General features: G+C 37.8%; 4 protein-coding genes across 13 annotated transcripts; 2 read left to right on the forward strand and 2 right to left on the reverse strand.

The window, feature by feature from the left end:
- Nucleotides 1-1,491: 1,491 nt before the first annotated feature.
- Nucleotides 1,492-4,157, reverse strand: LOC124301954 (ell-associated factor Eaf). 2 transcript variants are annotated; one of them, XM_046757628.1, is made up of 6 exons: nt 3,526-4,157; nt 2,929-3,053; nt 2,624-2,855; nt 2,300-2,533; nt 1,927-2,222; nt 1,492-1,830 (listed from the first exon to the last, which is right to left on the reverse strand). In XM_046757628.1, the coding sequence occupies exons 2-6, from the start codon at nt 3,023-3,025 to the stop codon at nt 1,700-1,702; spliced, it is 990 nt and encodes a 329-aa protein (XP_046613584.1). In that variant the 5' UTR covers nt 3,026-3,053; nt 3,526-4,157; the 3' UTR covers nt 1,492-1,699. The 2 variants fall into 2 exon arrangements, with proteins under 2 accessions (XP_046613584.1, XP_046613585.1); XM_046757629.1 differs by having other exon boundaries at nt 1,493-1,800; nt 3,526-4,154.
- A 190-nt stretch (nt 4,158-4,347) lies between these two features.
- On the reverse strand, nt 4,348-8,175 carry LOC124301947 (ubiquitin carboxyl-terminal hydrolase MINDY-3 homolog). 4 transcript variants are annotated; one of them, XM_046757609.1, is made up of 5 exons: nt 7,602-8,175; nt 6,930-7,341; nt 6,567-6,835; nt 6,148-6,445; nt 4,348-6,047 (listed from the first exon to the last, which is right to left on the reverse strand). In XM_046757609.1, exons 1-5 carry the CDS (start codon nt 7,702-7,704, stop codon nt 5,741-5,743), a joined length of 1,389 nt encoding a protein of 462 aa, XP_046613565.1. In that variant the 5' UTR covers nt 7,705-8,175; the 3' UTR covers nt 4,348-5,740. The 4 variants fall into 4 exon arrangements, with proteins under 4 accessions (XP_046613565.1, XP_046613568.1, XP_046613567.1 ...); XM_046757612.1 differs by having other exon boundaries at nt 6,930-7,328; nt 7,901-8,174; XM_046757611.1 differs by having other exon boundaries at nt 7,901-8,174.
- A 178-nt stretch (nt 8,176-8,353) lies between these two features.
- LOC124301965 (signal peptidase complex subunit 1) lies at nt 8,354-9,268 on the forward strand. The gene is made up of 3 exons (XM_046757642.1): nt 8,354-8,514; nt 8,850-8,909; nt 8,989-9,268. Exons 1-3 carry the CDS (start codon nt 8,482-8,484, stop codon nt 9,169-9,171), a joined length of 276 nt encoding a protein of 91 aa, XP_046613598.1. The 5' UTR covers nt 8,354-8,481; the 3' UTR covers nt 9,172-9,268.
- Nucleotides 9,269-9,404: 136 nt separating this feature from the next.
- Nucleotides 9,405-17,877, forward strand: LOC124301927 (uncharacterized). Of its 6 annotated transcripts, none has more exons than XM_046757546.1 (11): nt 9,405-10,157; nt 10,494-13,549; nt 14,428-14,715; nt 14,823-14,966; nt 15,031-15,234; nt 15,413-15,554; nt 15,637-15,660; nt 15,810-15,947; nt 16,055-16,369; nt 16,445-16,550; nt 16,659-17,877. In XM_046757546.1, exons 2-11 carry the CDS (start codon nt 10,559-10,561, stop codon nt 16,828-16,830), a joined length of 4,524 nt encoding a protein of 1,507 aa, XP_046613502.1. In that variant the 5' UTR covers nt 9,405-10,157; nt 10,494-10,558; the 3' UTR covers nt 16,831-17,877. The 6 variants fall into 6 exon arrangements, with proteins under 6 accessions (XP_046613502.1, XP_046613501.1, XP_046613504.1 ...); XM_046757545.1 differs by having other exon boundaries at nt 9,411-10,157; nt 10,519-13,549; XM_046757548.1 differs by having other exon boundaries at nt 9,411-10,157; nt 10,519-13,549; nt 15,810-15,935.
- The last annotated feature ends 353 nt before the right edge of the window (nt 17,878-18,230 follow it).

An 18,230-nucleotide genomic window follows, 5' to 3' on the forward strand; every position in this document is an offset into this window, starting at 1 on the left:
TCCCCAGTAAGAGCACTGAACAGTGCTCGCAGTGTATATCGGAACATACCCCTTGTAAATGCGACAAGGGATGGTACGCCTAGTCGAGTAACATGAATCGTTCGCAAGATCGTTGCAAGCACGGTCCAAGATTTACAAGATCTGAGAACACAGAAATCTTGGGATAGACGAACAGGAACATCGCTGACATATAGTATAAGCCCATCGACATTCTACGTTTCTTCCAATTATGAGTGCATTATTCCTTATCTGCAAGTAAATATCAATTTTGGCGTTCTATAAAAGATTTCACTTTCTGTTGCACTGCGTTAAAAAGATTTCGTCAAGTTTCCCGTTTTAGACGCTCGTGTCTTTTTCCAATAGTTTCATCCAATTCTTCTCTTACCATTGGTGTCATTGAGAGAAAATTGCTCAGCTTCGTCTCCATCAGTCTCCATGTCCATCTCGTACCCGTTCGATTTACGATAATCCGCATCCTCGAAACTCGTATTTCTTCGTCAATCTCGGTCGCTACAGCTGATTTCAGACGCACTGCGCAGACATGTTGCGCATATACAGTGCGCGCACACAGTGCGCACACCGGAAGTGCTCTAATCCTAGGGGAAATCGCACATTGAATAATTATTTAATATCAATTAAAATATTAACTCTCTAAGAGTTTTTTTCTACTCTCAAATCCTCTCAAACGATTAAAAAAAAAATTAAACGTCTAAGTCCATTTTTTGAGGAGATAGAAAATGTGGGGGCCAACTTCACACCCAAAAACAAAATCAATTTTCCGGAAAAACTACTAACTCTCAAACGATTTTTCTTTACTCTCAAACCCTCTCAAATGATTCTCAAACGAATTGCATTAATTAGATTTAAAAATAACAACTTCGGGGGGCCAACTTCACGGAGGTTGTGTCAGGGGGCTGCCTGATGTAAGACCGGTTCGTGGGCGACACTAGTTCGTAGAACATCCGTACGAAGACCATAGAGATAATGTTAGGTTAGAGTGAGCGAGGTGACGAAAATCCTGAAAGGCACGTAGAAAGGGAAGGAGAATCGTTGACACCTAACTCTCTGTCCTTGTTTCCACACTAGTCGCCGCTCCGGCGTCAACAGTTGATAATCAGAGGCGAATGAGACAAAGATAGGGTTTGTTCGTGCAGCTACACTTTCACCACTTTTTTTTTTTTTACACCTTCGTAAGAACACTATCACTGTATATTTCAGAAAATGTAGAAAGTATAGCTAGCATGAACAAACCAATAGAGTGGTGCCAGCGATTCTTTCTTTTTCTAGGCACGTTTTAGGTTCGTCGGTGCCTCGCTCACTGCCTTAAATTATCTCTACGGCGACTGCAAAAGTTACATTGATGTTATCTCGTGGCATAATTATAATCTATGGGATTGAAGTTGGTCTAGGCACGCTAGTTAAAAATTTTGTGCTCCCTGAAAAAAGAATCTTCGAGTTCAAGTTCTCTGATGTACAGGAGAAAACTATAATGAACAATTCATTTAATTCATTCATTACATAAGGCTTTGTACATATTTATAACGTAATTTCTTTCATCCAATATGATGCTGTTGTTGTCAGCTATAAAAATTGGAACTCATGCTGGCAGCCACAATGGCCGATATAATGAAACTCGCATCTTTATTGCCGTCTCTCCCCAATTCAAGTCAAGAGATGATAAATAGACGAGATAATAATTTTAGTCACTCTCTGATCCAGATTCAGACAGTTGTAGATCATCCTTAAGCAAATTATCAGGCATTGACAACGAGGGAGATGCTGACATGCCGTTTGCATGTCCTGAAAGTAGATAAATAGAGTTTGAACAAGCTGAAAAGAAATGTATAAATGCGAATCAATGAAATAAGAAAGAAGAATACTTGCCGCAGGCATAACCAATTGACAAGTTTAAATAACTATACTTGCCATTAGTAGTCATCGGCACTGGTATGTTTTCGGCATCCGAATCACTGTCAGAGCTATCAGAGCTGGAGCTACTAGAACTTGAGTCGCTGAGAGCTCGTTCATCACTTTCAGTAGCAGGAGCGCTTTCCTCCAGAGTTATTTCCCGAATAACTGGAGTTTCAGTCCTGGGTGGTGCCGAACCGTGCGAGGGTTGAGCGGGCGTCATCATAGAAGACAAAGCAAAGTCGTCGTTGTCTAAACCAATCATTGGAAGACTGGCCAAAGTTGACTGTGCAATGGAAGGCGGCACAGGAGAACTGTAATGGTAAGTAGCATCAGAGAATATAGTGCATAGACTCTGGGGACTGGTAAATATCAACCGGTCGTTGGATACCTGTTGCTTGGTATGTTTGGGGGGCTTTTTCCATGGTAAGGTGACGCTTGAAGCGGGCTGTGTTGTTTTGGATGTAGCTGAACCATGGGTTCTTTCTTTCTCCCGGTAGCCACTTTGGTTCTTCCATTGGCCCTACCGTGAGTCGGGCTTTTCTTGTTTTCAACCGGCGTGAAAGGGCGGTTGTTGCTGTTTTGCCCAGGAATACTCAGAAATGATTGACTCTTAGGCTCGGTTCTGTGAAGGAACCATTTATCGTTTATTTCACTATCTTGAAAACGTAACGTTCTGTAAAACCGGGAAATGATAGATACCAACAATGCTTACCGCGTTTTTTTCACTTGTATATTTGATGACAACTTCTCGAGTGTTACTTCCCCTGTGATACGATCTATTATCAATACACACTCCTTGTGATACGGTCGCTGGGAGCCCTTGAAGACAGTATGAGGTGTTCCAGCACCATCTAAGTGTGGCACAGTTACAGTCATGGTATTATTCGATCCAACGTCAACTTGTGCCATCTTAGATACGTCCACACTGGCTGGTTTGAAGTCATCTACGATTAAATAAATCAGTAGGGTTGTTTGACTTTGAAACACAGACTACAAATGTAGCGTACAGATACTTACACTTAAGTGTGTGGAACGCGGTCGATTTCTTGTTAGTAAAACTGGGACCCAGCTTAAGCTCCCGAATCTCAGGGCCGAGGCCAAGTTTCTCGGCCATCTCGGAGGAAATAACGTCTCAGAAATGTCTGGCATTTATTTAATAAAGCGATAAAGCATTGTTTCGTACCCATTAACAAGTTGAAATGGGGACAAATATAAGTGATTGCTTTTGCAGCTTTTGCAGAAAACTGAGATAATTGTTCACACCCTACAATATTTATCTGAACATTTTTCCCCCATCAACTTTTCTACCACATTGTCGAGTAAGAATAAAACATGGTAGGATTGTGAATAACAGTTGGAAGATCAGGCTTTTTTTTAAATAGAAACAAAACATTTTTTGGCCTTTGTCTACTTGACTTTTCTGGTATTTTTTCGTTTACGAAAGATGAGAGCAGAAGAAAGGAAAAAAAAATGAAGGGAGAAAAGCGGAATTGTTTGCTCGGGTAAAACCCAGCTGGTTAGATTGGATACGAGTTTAGATAGAATTGGAATAGAGTCGGTCAAGACGGTTGTAATATTGTCGAAAAATTGTGCAAAATAATGGTGAAAACTTACCTCGAAATTTACGCTACATATTCCATTGACCCAATTTTTAGTCTCGGGCTGCAACTCTCGCACTCATGGCGTGACAAGTATGTATGTACAAATTGAAAGAAGGGGAATGAATACTGGATAGCGTCAAAATGGCATCCGAGGACCTGGGATACCGAAATTTTTGTCACCGGTGATAAAAGAAGTTGTCCGATCAAATCTGCAGCCTGATTGGTTACAATGACCTTTGTCGACTTTGTCAGCTGTGTTATAAATTCTAAAATCTGGGCCCGGCAATCTTACGGCAGACGGAAGTCGTCGCAACCATTGGAACTTGTTGCGCTCTTTAGCGATTCGCGAGGAAAAATCATAGGTGCTAGCAGCTTCGGTTGTTACTTTTCGCATGAGTGACAGGTGACGTCACTCGATAGAACGGCAAAATACGCATGCAAAACATAACCTCGAATTCGTTCTCTATTTTCATAAATTTCCAAATTATCCTTCAATCTCGACACTCGCATTTGCAATTCGCGGTACATGCAACTTCATCGTTGGTTAAACAAAAATTTACAGCCCAGCAACTACATTATTGTTATACAAATCGTAAGCAACTGACTGACACTTTGTGATTTTACTCCTATTTGTGACAGTAGAGAAAATGTTACAGAGCCCAGCTCTGATTGGCAAGAAAACTCAATCAATCGATCTCATGACCCGTTCTTGCTAATCGGTGGTTTCGGCTGTTAGTCGTGAGTCCGCAAAAATTTGAAAACCGCACGGCGGCGGGTTACATATGCGAAAAATGCAACAATGATTAATTGGATTGATAAGAATAACTACAACATGAGAGGTGTTACTATTCTTTATTTCATTATTAGTTTTCATTTTTCTTTTTTCAACAATTTTAGAAGAGCGTCATAAATAATTAACTATTAATCCCATGTACTCATGTACACTATGATGGTCAGCTTAAATACATTTGTTGCTAGTTGTCTAAACTGTGCAGAAAAAAAAAAAAACTTTCAACTTATACAATGAGACGAATCACTATATTTCTCTTTCACTCTCTTGACTGAATATATTAAGAAGATTCTAGTACACGCTACCTTGTTCCTGTATACATATTCATTCAGAAACATTATCTATACCTAATGTTTGAAAACATTCTCTTTACATCAGTTATTATTATTATTATTTAATTTCGTTTATAATTGTTATCAGTATAACTTTGTTTTTCTTTTTATTTAATGTTATCATTACTATATTTTTCCTCAAAGACACTTCTTTCTCTTTTGGTACGCCACCTTATTACAAACGTAACGTGGTAGTTATACTCTAAACATTGATTCCTATATTATACTCAGTCTTCAGAGCATTTGCGTAAAGCAACGAATTTATTGTTGTCATTATTGTTGATTTTACATTGTGCTACTGACTTTCCAAATTAACAAGGCAAATCAAGAATGCCACAGTCAGCGTAACCCAAAACGTAACTGGCAAAGGGGGAATCAGCTTTTAATTTAGACAATTACTGTTTTAATTCTGTTGAGATTTCTTCATTATATTAGTCGAATTCGTGTGCATGAGATTGAACGGCAACCTTCAATTGGTTTTACACCAGTGCAATTTTTTCTGTTATCTCGATGTTTATATGCAAAAAAATAATCCTTTCATCTTAGCAAAATAATGTCTTAACTTTTGTTTTTATCGGAATCCAAAAAGCCTTCAGCACTTCAGTATCGTTATTATTATCATTATTACTATTACTGGTTTTAACTTTTGCAGCAGAAGTATTTTCACAATAATCGTTATGAACTTATGGCCCTCAAATCTTTTGAATCTTTGAAACATCTCTTAGCAAATTAAAGAAAATTACTAGATATGACCAGAGCTATGTACAATCCCGCTGTTCGTTCCAGCTCAAAAAGTCAAGGTTGCTTCCGGAATGTGCTGTTTTTCATTAATTTAATATCATTATTTTTTATACATATAAATAAAACCGTCACGACCCTAGACAATTGGTACCTTAGATATTACTTAAGGTAGTTTTATTATTATAAATTTAGAATCACGTAACTGGTCGTATTTTTTTTTTTTAACATTTCTCTACCTCAATGCCTACGGTGCTCTGGTTTATTATTTTCTTTTTACCTTTTTTTTTGTACACAGTCTAGACTCAGTCGTAGAGAGTATGCAGTCTCTACACTTTCGTATAAAACAAAAAAAAAAATTTGTTCTTCTAGTTGACACTGGGTGTCTGTTCTTTGTCCCACTGTACCTCGATGCTCGGCCATTTAGTTTGCAATACCGTCAACATCGGATTGCTATCTAAAATACATTTGACTGTACATTCTAGCAGCACAGCTTGGCCTCTCCGATATGTGACTTTGTTTTCTAGGTTGCTTCGTGGCAAACCGTTGTAGTGGAACAACACAAATGTGTCAGGACAAGTACGAGGATCTTCGGGAAAAAACTCATCCATGAAAGCTGCTAGCAGAATAATTCCTAGAGATTCGCTGTCCAATTTTTTCCTCATTATCTCAACACTGTAATTTTGTTTTTCCAGTTAAAATTTCAATTTAGTCAACTGAGCACTCTGTTGGATTATGTAGACCTACACCATCAATTTTTTCATGTTATACTTACTACTCTGTGTCAGCTACGAGATCGAGTTCGGCAAGGACATCTTGCAACAGATTGGATGATATAAAATTATTTCCTTCGGGGTCAAACTTCTTGAATACCCTCCGAGCCTGATCCGCAGGTGTTTCAGGACTCACCAGCCTTCTTTCAGAGGAAAATAGTACAGTTAGATGTGTATCAGAACCAAGAACCCAGATCGGATGCGAAGGGGCCTTTAGAAATGTTCCAACTTCGCAATATCTCAGGTGCTCTAAAAAGGCTAAAAAACCAACCGAGTTCTGCTTGTCTATACCTTGAAGTTCTGAAATCAGAAATGAAGATGATGCTTTAATTGATTGAATTGCGATAAAGGACAGATTTTTTCATTTTCTTATTTCTCACAACTCAATCACAAGTCATGTAATAGGTTGTTTGAAACTAACTAAGCCCTCCAACATCTTGATCATGGTCCCATACGTGGCTGACCGCGCGCCCAGTAAGCATTAAGTTGATCAAACTTTGACTGCCGTAGCCGTAAGTCGAGTCTATGAGTGGCTCCATGGGGTCAGACATTTCTGATTGCATTCCTGCAAGACCTTTCGTACAAACTACCGTGTATAGGAATAATAAAATGCCAAACTGATTTTTCATCATATCAATTTGGTCAGTGAAGTATTTTTTCAACTCATCCATATTATCAATCGTGAATATCCTGAAAAAAAATGTTGAGTATCGTTATTAAATCACGCGACACCTGATATGGTCATTATTTGGTATTGTTCAAACACGTAAGTCTGAATACTCACCTCAATTGCGAATGAAAAATGTCGGGTTCTAGCTCCAGTCTATTTTCCATTGAGTTTGTTGTCTCCTGGTAGTGTTGGTCATTCTTCTTATTTTCCTCAGGAGATTTCAGGTCTGGTACCTTGTTCGAAATGTTTTCACAATTCATAGATGTCGTGCCATACCCCTGCGGTCCCATTGTTCGAACTATACAGTATCTAGGTTGCAGGCTGTCCGCGGCACGTGCTACTATTTCCGTCATTGCCTTTACCAGCAAGAAGTTACACTGTTCGGTTCCGACCTCTTTCCAATTACTGATATCGCTTTCTAATAGTAATTCTTTCAGTATAAAAGCTTGAACTGGTGCTATCACTGCACACGGACCTCCCTCCGCTTGGACCAGAGCTGTCGGCTCGTCATTGCTAAAAAAAAATCCTGTAAAACAAATTGTTGGTTCTGAGATGTTGATTGTGTTGTTTCTTAGCTTTTTTTCTTATACCGCTTCCTTTAGTTATTCACAGTGAAGAAAAGAATCTGATCTTGCTACATATGGAAAAGGTGTGTTAAAATCAAATGAAGCTAATTTTTTTTCGCATTTTATAATTCAACCGTCTAGGGGAAAAGTACGATAAAAAAAAATACAGCAAGGGTGATGTTGAAAGACATGATGTGAGAGGTGAGATTATTTATCTAACCTTGAGACCACTGTTTGAAGACGTCGTATTTGACAGAAGGACCCCATAGCAGTGTTTTAATTTCTTGTACGAGGTCTGTGTCGTTAGCTAAATTACCAGCCATTATAAGTATTTTCGAAAGAAAATCGCTCCTTTCATACAGCAAAAATTGTAGTCCTTGTCGTCGTCGTCGTCGTCGTCGTCGTCGTCGTAGTCGTCGTCGTCGTAGTCGTCGTCGTATACGTGTGTTATATGGCCAGAATTATATACGACATACTATTGCGATTGAGACAATAATAGTTTATTCAAATAAATAATACCTTCGAAAGGACTATACTCTTAATAACCTATATTTCACGTTCGACAGTTGCCAAGGGTGTCGCCATTGTGATTAACCATTCGGCGAATGAGCGGAGAGACCCTTCTTTCACAGCTATTATTATTCTTCTCATCCCCGATTCGTTATTTACACCAAGGTTTACGCGTAAAACGTATACAAAAAAAAGTACATAAAATACACACCACGAGTTTCGCACGTTGTTATATTGTCATTCGCAACGCATAATTTCGGAAAAGTATTGTCACAAACTTTACGATATCGGCGAATAAAAAAAAATTAGTTTCAAATTCGAACTATTCGATAAGGTTCTTTCAACTGCCGCAGGCGAATTTAAATTTTTGTCCAAAAATATTGAAATTTTCCTTCGAGTTTTGTCACCTACATCGTTATTATCACTGATTTACACCCAATACAGTTTACATCGGCTGTACTTTCTATAACATTTCGTAAGTTTGTGATTTAGTTCAGGTAAGAATTGTGTGCAACGTCACATGCGGGTCACCATCTGTGGGTTTTAAATATTAGTGAAGGGGCAGTAAATTATTGTATAATTCTATAAAAATGGATTTCTTTGACTCCCTGCCAACACACATGGTACGTTTCTCACCTCGTAATTGACTTGAACTGTTAAAATCTACGTATAGAATATCTCATATATGCAGTAGTTCATAACCTCCCAGAAAGCTTCAATATCAAATTAAACTGATAATTACTTGAAATTTGGCTGTTTCCCGTCGACTTCACGATATTTGTATTACATGCTTATACCAAAGAAGTCATTCAGAAAATCCTAAGCTCTTCTTTATCAGTGGTTCGATGGAGGATGATTTTCAGTTTCTCATTACAGCGTTAATTTTGCTGACCTTCCCTTCTGGGCCAGTATAATTAGCCGTAATTAACTATGTGTGTATCTTTTTGACTTTTTAAAGGACTATGACGGGCAAGCCAGGGCAGAAAAACTCTCCAGGGTAATTGTCACATTGTTTGGAGTAAGTTGATTTATTAAATTCATATTCTATTGTATAACTGAAATTGCCATAGTCAATATATTAATGTTTGTTTTTCCAGGTGGTTGGGCTTGTTTGGGGTTATGCAATACAGCAATTTTCCCAAACTATTTACATTTTGGGGGCAGGTTTTGTTTTGGCTGGCATAGTCACGATTCCGCCATGGCCAATGTATCGTCGCAAGCCTCTAGACTGGCAGAAGCCTCAACCTGAAGTGCCAACAAAGTTTAAGAAGAAGAAATAAATTCCTGCATTAAATTCTGACTAAATATTCTTATTCCTGATCCATATATACAATATGATATAACCTAAATATGGAATCTCGTATTCTTCAATTTAAACCGTTGTAATTATTCAAATTACCTTGCAGCAAAGATTTCAGGTGCACTACACATGACTTCTATAAATTCAATCATGTAATTCAAATTTGTTTCAAGGATGTTAGACTTTGAATGTTATTCATCGAAAATTTTGAGAATTTGAATTAATCGTTCCCGAATAGTTAGATAGTTTGTCAATGACGTCAGAGGAAAATTAATCGACAGACTACAAGGTTTCGGTACTACTAATTTTGTTACCCAATGGCTGCAAACAGTCACTGGGTTTGTTTTTTTCCGTTTAATGTTTCAAATTGATCTATTTAGTAGACACATAGGAACTCTACGCTATACGCGCAGGGATCGTATGTACGATGAAAAAATCTTAGAAACGGTTCATGATTAATTGCAGCTGCGTTAATTTTGAGTAACTAAATAATTTGTTGGAAAGTCGAAGGGAAGTTTGGGCTTTAACCTAAACGTTTCAAATGTCAGCCACAAATGACGCATACCTTTCATTCTGATATACCTCATCGTGATAAAAATAGTCGTTGCTTCGGCGTTGCAAGCAAATGCAATAAACGAAGTCAGTAAAGTTTCATGCGGTGACATATGTACGGATACGTCACGCGAGTGAATGCCATGGCATAAGAGAGAAAGGGGCGTGGCCTTCCTTAACCAACTTGTGTGGTAGTGTTAAATGCTATTATTCATAGGTATCAGATACACAGGGTGAAAATGACATATATCGATCGAATTTCGTATGTTGTGCGTGCTTCGGGATAGAGGACAGGTATGATTACGTGATAAACGGCCTGTCAAGTGATAACAAAGTAATAATGAACCGCAGGTGTCTAACGTAAATATTAAATCTAATAAACACCGTTCGTCTGTCCGAAAAATGTTCACCAAGGTGAGCTTGAGAATATAGCTGCCGTATACATACGTATACATTTTTTTTGTTTTTTTTATATTCGATGAAATTGCCCATTTTACCAAACATATGGCGTTGGCTTTAAAAATTGTACATTATCCGTTTATCACTTGTTCATTTATCCGATCGTTTCGATTTTCGAAACGACGCATACATTTTTAGACTATACCTCAATTACCCCCCGTATGGTCAAGTTTTTGCATAACATAACCTCCAATTCAAATGATACACATACGACTCACGTAAACACATTGTATACATAAATATCTCTGATGATAATATTATTCTCTATTGATTGATTTATGGTTTATACAGATCTGTGTATACTTTTATTCGGCAGCATCTCACCGGGTCTTGGAAACATGTAAATTTGCATTGAGATGAGTGGCGCAAATGTTGAAGAATCTTCCTATTTGAAAGTGGAGCACGACTTTGAGTACAGAACTAATGACGGTCGTCAAATTGCTATAAAAAAAGATGAGAGGCTTTATCTTATACAAAAGACCAATAACGATTGGTGGAAAGTTATACGGAATAAGGAACAACGGTCATTTTATGTTCCGGTGACATACGTTACTGAATTGGGCAGTGTTTCGTCGCCGAATAAATTCACAGGCCCGGGTAAACATGATGCGATATTTCAAACTTCTTCGAGAGATCATTCAGCCAGGAGAAGAAATGTTGAGAATTGGCTTTCGACTACCGTTAAGATGTTGCCGGATGGATCGAGAAGTCCTGAGAATTTAGAACAGTATAATAGATTGGAAAATTTCGAAGATGCAGGGATGAAAGAGATCAAAAATCGAATTGTCCAACAGAAGCAGAGCCTTCAAGGAAATGAAAAAAGCAACGAAATTAAAAATGAAAAGAAAAGTTTAGAACGTTTCAGAAATGTCGTTAGAAAGATTTCCAGCAGTATGCATGTGTCACAAGATACTTCTGCACACAACACATCTGCCAGAAACTCTCAAACAAGAGATGTAATGCGCACGGTGGTGGAAAATGTAGATGGAAAATCAGCACCAGCTTCAAACTATCCTATATATTCACCAAAGGAGGCTAAAGAACCTGACCGCACCCTATTTGTATACCAAAATCCGCCTCAGCAGCAAATTCTGCACAGTATTTCCCATTGTCAAAAGTCAGCGATGAATCCTACAAACCCTATAGGCTGCACGGAGTCTATTGATGATTGCAGAAGTGTAAATTTAGACTCTTCGTTAATTAAACATAGTCCAAGATCGAGACCTTCCACAAAAGAATCAAAATTATCTGTACAAAAGAACATCGCGACAAAAAGGTCTGACAATAACAGCACCGATCGTTGCGCAGTGACACCAAATATTGAGAAGAAGCCCAGCTCACCGATTTCTGCTGGTAATAAAGTTGCAATGTCTTCAACTTCTCCATCCCTGCAGGGCAGTGGTAGCACATTTGATTACTCTGAGAAGGCAATGAGAATTTTAAATGACAAACGAAAGTCATGGGCTGTTGAAGAGCTGATGAGTGAATTGACCCAGATTCGCAAGGAACGAGTAGATGACAATGCCTCTAATTTTGTGTTGAGAAGCATAGAAATTAAGGATGGATTTGATCCACTTGAAAAGCTCACTCAAGAGCTTCACGATCTTCATACATCCCAACACGAGAATTCCACAGTTTCCAATTCTCCGAAAGCGGACTTCAAAAGTGAAGATGATATTAAAGAACCGCCAGAAATTTCAATATGTAAAGAGAAAGAAACCACGATAGTACCTTTAAAGAGTCCAAAGAACCTGGCACAAACTGAATCTACATTCAATAAATCAAAATCACCAAAGAGTAGAATTTCACTGACCAACAGCGAAGTCTGTTCAATTTCAACTGATATCAATAATTCCTGTAAGTTTACCAAACGACAGGACGAATACGAGGAGGCAAACATACTGAACGACGAATCAAGAATACCGATTAATGTCAGGGATGAAGGGAGTGATAGGAAAGCGACTTTATCTGCTGATAAAGAGCATTACGTATTGTCTTATCAGCAGAATTCACAGCTGTTTAAATCGGAGAGTAGTGATAATTTGGCTAAATTTGAGAAGCCAAGTTATTCAAATGTTTTGAACAAATTGAAAAACGAAACTAAGGTACGACCACAGCTAAAGTTGAAGATAAAAAACGTGGATACAAAGATAAAGCTGACGCCATCACTGGAAAAACTGGCAAGTGAGATACAATTTTTACCTGCCAGTAGAACTTCCATTGTAGATAGCGACACACAACAATCTACACCAACCGAAAATAAATGGCCTCAGGGTCGCGCTGATCAAAAGAGGGTAACGACAAAGACGGAAACAATCGAGCCCGCAGCGATAGATATATTGGAAAGTAGAGACGACCTAATAAATGTTGACCAAGATAGTGAAATGTGGAAAAATTTCAAATCGAAATTGAATTACAGAGGCAGCTTTAAGTCAAAACAAGAACAGAAGAGTCAAGTTGTTACCAAAGATGTGACTTTCGACAATGAGCACTCGGAAAGTGTCACAAAGCCTGGGAGAAGGAAGATAAAAAAGTCAGCAACGTTCAATTGTGTCGCTGTGCCTGAGTATTACAAACACTTCCAAAGACATGAAGATTCCGAATACTGTTCTCGCATCTCGCCGACATTGAGGACTAAACGAAGAAGTCAGAGTCTTGAGAATATTAAATTATTGGTAAACAGGGAGCTAAAGCACACATTAGCAGCTTCAAAGAGAGCAAATGGGGCTCAAAATGCCTTGCACAAGTCGGTTGCAAAGCCTATTCCCAGTTGTCGCAAAATCCAGCCAATGAAAGATGTCCGAGAAAGTATTGGGGCTGAATCGCCATGCTCACATCAAGGGGTTCAAGCCAGTGTTCAAGTCCTGCCGCCGTCGATATCAAGGAGTTACGAAAATCTGAACGAAGGTTTTAACAATCTAAAAGTGTTTGATGCCAACAAGAGCACTGCTGTGAGCTTCAAAAATTTGTTATGCACATCTGATAGCGGCTCGGACGAGTATCTCCATTACAAAGCATTTCCAAAGAGTTCCATCAGCAGGAACGAACGCTTGGCATTTAGCTCAGACAGCAAAATCAATTCCAAAGTTGTCGTCAGTTCCGAGAGCTTGCCCGTCATCGACAGAAGCATATCGGACGAGCAAATACTTAGCTCGAATATTAGTTCCGAAGCACTTTTTAGCCAATCGGAATCCGAGGTTTATGCTTTGTCTGAAGTTTCCAACACCTCGAGTCCCATTACCGTAGATCGTGATAGAGAAAATTTTGTAAATCTACCGCCGGGATGGACCCAAGAATACGATCAACAGTCGAAACAAATCTGCTTTGTTAATACATGGGGAGAGAAGGTGAGCGTTATGCAGCAATTCTTTGTTTATTCACTTCTGACACTCTAGTAAACCTGTACAATTAAATTTTCTTAGGTTTCAAACACGAGAAATGATTGTATGCTTTTGTTAACGGGGCTGAGCCAAGGTGGAATTTTTCTGAATGTTTGAAATTAACGAGCAAGTTCGGTAATCAGATTCATTCAACGTTCATTCTTTCTCAATTCGTAACTTGGGAACAATTATGTGGTAGACGTAAAGCCCATTCTGCTGACGTGCTTAGGTATAAGAACTCGACCACGAAAGGATGTGGTCACACAGACAAGAAACGCTGCGTACGTAATGATAAGACAGTGAAGTAGATGTCAAATTACATTCAAAAAGTAAATAGCGTATGGCATTGTCAGAATTGACCGGGTATTTCGCGTATTTTGCAGTAGAATGATTCAGGGCACTGAAAAAGACGTACCTAGTGGTGTTCAGTTGACGGAAAAACTTACTTCGAATGAAACAAATCGACCAAGTTACAAATGGATGCCAACTGAGTTAGAGAATAAAATGCTTGCAAACTTTGAACGTGTCTGTATAAAATCGATGTTCTCTACTTTTGATTGGTTAAGGGAAATTAGATTTCAGTGCGCTGGTGAATATTGCGATCTTGTGTATTCAAATACCGATTACAATATAACACAGGTAATTATAGAGGAAAAGAAACTTCCATCCTTGGCCATGAATTAGTTATAAATTCGTCTGCAGTAACTAGGAAATTTCTGCAAGCATACGAACTTGCTGTTTGGTTTCCACCCAAGCGACCATTGTTTAACTAATGCAAAGTTTCTTTTCATTCGGTATTATACAGCGAGCAATGATTTAAACATAATGCAATTTTGTGTCTTCAGTGGTTCTCATCCAATGATGCGGAAGGTAAAATTTACTTTTTTGAGGAAAACAGCAACGAATCATCGTGGATACTTCCCAGCATTCCAGCTACTGGGCCAACCTTAAGAAATATGGAGGGAAATCATGACGATATTGAGCTCAGGACCAATTCAGGCAGTGAAAAACTCCGAATTGGGAAAGCTCGCAGCTTGCTCGTGGGAAATCAAAGACCAACTAAGAAAGAACTTGCTGCACGTCGGTCAGGATCACTTTCGCATGATTGGCCGCAGTTATTCGATGGCAATATGGTAAAGTTTGAACAGTGGAAACTAATTCAGCAGCTCGTTGACTTCGAAAAGTAAAACTTTTTCATAGTGGGTAATTTATATCTATATATACTGTGATTCGTTTTCAGTGCATTCTTAAGGAGGGAATATTACAGAGAACTAAAATAACTGAAAATGGTAAAAAGTTGAGGAAACATTGGAGCACGTCGTACGTTGTGTTGTCAGAATTGTTCTTGTTGTTCTTCAAAGATGCTAAAAGCTTTTCCGCTATGGTAAGGAAAATAGAGTTAAATTTCGACGAAAAGTTTAATCATTTCTAATAAAATCACAACACAGAAATCGGGGCAATCGGCAGCAGCAAAACCAGATATATCTGTGGATCTTAATGGTGCCATTATAGAACCTGATGACAAAGTGAGCAGTAGAAAAAATGTTTACATTATCAGCACTATACTTGGTCTACAAGTTTTAATTCAAAATGACAATACCACAGTCGCTAACGAATGGTTCAAAGAGATATATGATGTCATCCACAATCTCGTAAGTTCTGTTGGTCATTCTCCTAATCGCTCAATAGATTTCCCTTATCCCTAATTAATTCAAAAATTGTTAATTTTTTCGATCACAATAGTTTATTGAATCGAATATCTAAAGTATTGTTATTCTTTAGTATGAGAAAAACTGACTGTTTGACTATTGTTTCATCTTATTTTTCTAGCCCTCTGGTTTTGAAGCTCAAACACTGTTGCCTCCTAGCTTAGAGCGGCCGCGAGATACCAAAAGTAAACAATTTCTGAGCGTGAATTCAATCGAGGAGAGTAAAGTTGTCTCAAAAATTGGACGAACAAGATCTGTTAAAAGTAAGTGAACAGTCGTTTTGTATTATTTGACAAAAAATGAATACGAAAAGATCTAAATTTAACAATTGTATTGGGGATGCAGCAATTGGTAATATCGCTAGCGTTTGTAAGTATTACAATAGGAAAACGAAACAAAGATGTTGATGCGGTGATTGAATTGGCTAACGCCATTGAAAATTGGCCCGATGCATGTATTCAGATTTTTAATAACAACCTGAACGCCCTTATCCATAATGTATAATTTCGTACACACAGTTAAAAAGATCGAAGGCTCGACTGAAGATCTCAGTGGATCCTCAGCTGAACGTCAAACAAAAATAAAAGCAAAGTTAAAACGCTTCTTTCAAAGGAGACCAACGATGGATTCCCTCGTCAAGAACGGTATATACAAAGGTATTTAAATTACCTAGTTCTCTACGCCTGACAAATAATGGTTAAAAAAGTAAAATTTTCTGCTCTCACTTTCCTTTTATACATATATGATAATTGCTTCTCTCCAGACGAGCCGGCGTTTGGCTCATATTTGAAAGACGTGTGCTCACGGGAGCCTCCAATGGTACCTAGATTTGTGAAATCTTGCATCGAAATATTGGAAAGCAATCTGGAAAATATGAAAGCTGACGGGTTGTACAGAGCAAGTGGGAATCTAAGTCAAATTCAGAAAATTCGTTTGCAAGTAGACCAGAACAATTTTGATATCTTGGCACAAGAGGAAGACGTCCACGTACTGACAGGAGCTCTGAAATTATTTTTCCGTGAATTGAAAGAGCCGCTTATTCCCTACGAGTTTTTTGAACGGGCTCTAAGGGCAAGTAGTAAGTAACTCGACAATCACGCAATGATTTTTATCAAAACTTTTTAAACTCTCATTAATCACTTCTCCACTTCAGTGTCTAAGAAGAAATCAGAGAAAATCCAAGTCTTTAGGGAGATTGTTCGGGGGCTTTCTCAGCCGCATTACGACACGTTGCAACTATTGCTGCAACATTTATTGAAGTGAGTGAAAATCTTTGAATTTTCTTTTTATCATCTATCATGAGTACATAACGAAATGATGTATGGATAAACTGTATTTTACTGTATTTATTCTATCTTCCGTCCTAGGGTGACCTCGTACCAGAAGTATAACCGCATGCATATACCAAATTTGGCAATAGTGTTTGGGCCAACATTGATGTGGCCTAGGGTTGAAAGTGCAAATATGGCATTAGATCTTATGCAGCAAAATTTGGTCATCGAATGTCTGCTGTCAGAGTATGATAAAATATTCAAATGACAGATAGACGACGGAAGAATCTGCAATAATAAATGAACTGTAATGCCTGTGGATCATGTAAGATAAAAAGACGTCCGGTTCATTTACACCGTGAAACAAAAATTCGTTAAGTTTTCAATATTCTAAAGCATAAAGTTTAATAATATAGCTTGCGTTATTTATGTAAAAAAAAAGAACCACTTAGAAAACCGTTATCGAATTCGATCAAAGGAACGAGAGAAAATATTATACATAAACACAAATTAATACTCACATGGAAAATGGCATATTACGAATAGAATTTAACAATAGAATTTCTTTTAAATATCGCCTTAAATGTTTTCACCACATCTTTGGATATTATACATACAATTGTATAATAACCTGTGTACGTTTACGTACTTATATTGTTTGTAAATAGTTATCCCTTTCAGTTTTTTAAATGAGTATATGAAAACTATAATACCGTTATACGACTAGCTATGATTTTGAATCAATCGCGTAAGACTATCAGTATGTATTGAATAGTAAAAAAGTATTCAAGAGAGGATTCAATTTCAAAAGAAGCAAGTGTCTTAGTTTCTGATTTCAAAATTTATTTCAAATTGCAAATGTTGGAGACAGACTGCTTGACGAGACCAATCATTGAAGTAAATCATCAATGCTCACAGTAAATAATTAATTCATATGATATTGAGAATTTGCCGTGATTACAAAATCGTTACTTCAGTAGCTCCGCTTCTTGTGTACCTGAGTAACGGTGAGAATATGATTCAGCGTCAAAGTCCTTATGTAATGTATAGTATAATATAATGTTGCTTAATATATTATAATTTTCATTCCATATTTTATTAAGAGAAATATATTTTCAAATAACAGCTATATTTTTATTACGTGAGGTGAAGAAAAATATTGCTGAGCGTCACAACATAATATACCTATATATATACATATATGTATGATGATGCGATATGTGTGATTATGTATGTATACATATCATGACACACTGTACCTATATAAACCAAAACATGAGAGCTTTAGGAAATAAAACTATAAATGTACGTACAATACGACAGCTTAACATTTTATGCGCCTTGAAACATCATTTTAGTTTTGTACAGGTAAATTGATTTGAACTTCGACTGAGGTTGTGCAAACGCTTAGATCATATTACTTGTATATGCCAAGTGCAAGCGCCAGGCCAGTCACGCTGCTAAAACAACTCAATCATATGTTCGTTATATACTTTATGCTTGGCGGCAGAGCGGCTAACTATCGGCCATTTTCTTAAAATCAGAATTTCTGTTCGATCGGTAATTGTTTCAATCAACTCTGCAACGCCAGATTGGAAAAAAAAATATGGCTGAAATTTGTCATGAAAACAAAATTGAACAAAAAAATACGTGGTAAAGTAATCGAGC

The sequence above is a fragment of the Neodiprion virginianus genome, chromosome 4, assembly GCF_021901495.1.
Source record: "Neodiprion virginianus isolate iyNeoVirg1 chromosome 4, iyNeoVirg1.1, whole genome shotgun sequence".
NCBI classification, from domain to species: Eukaryota; Metazoa; Arthropoda; class Insecta; order Hymenoptera; family Diprionidae; genus Neodiprion; species Neodiprion virginianus.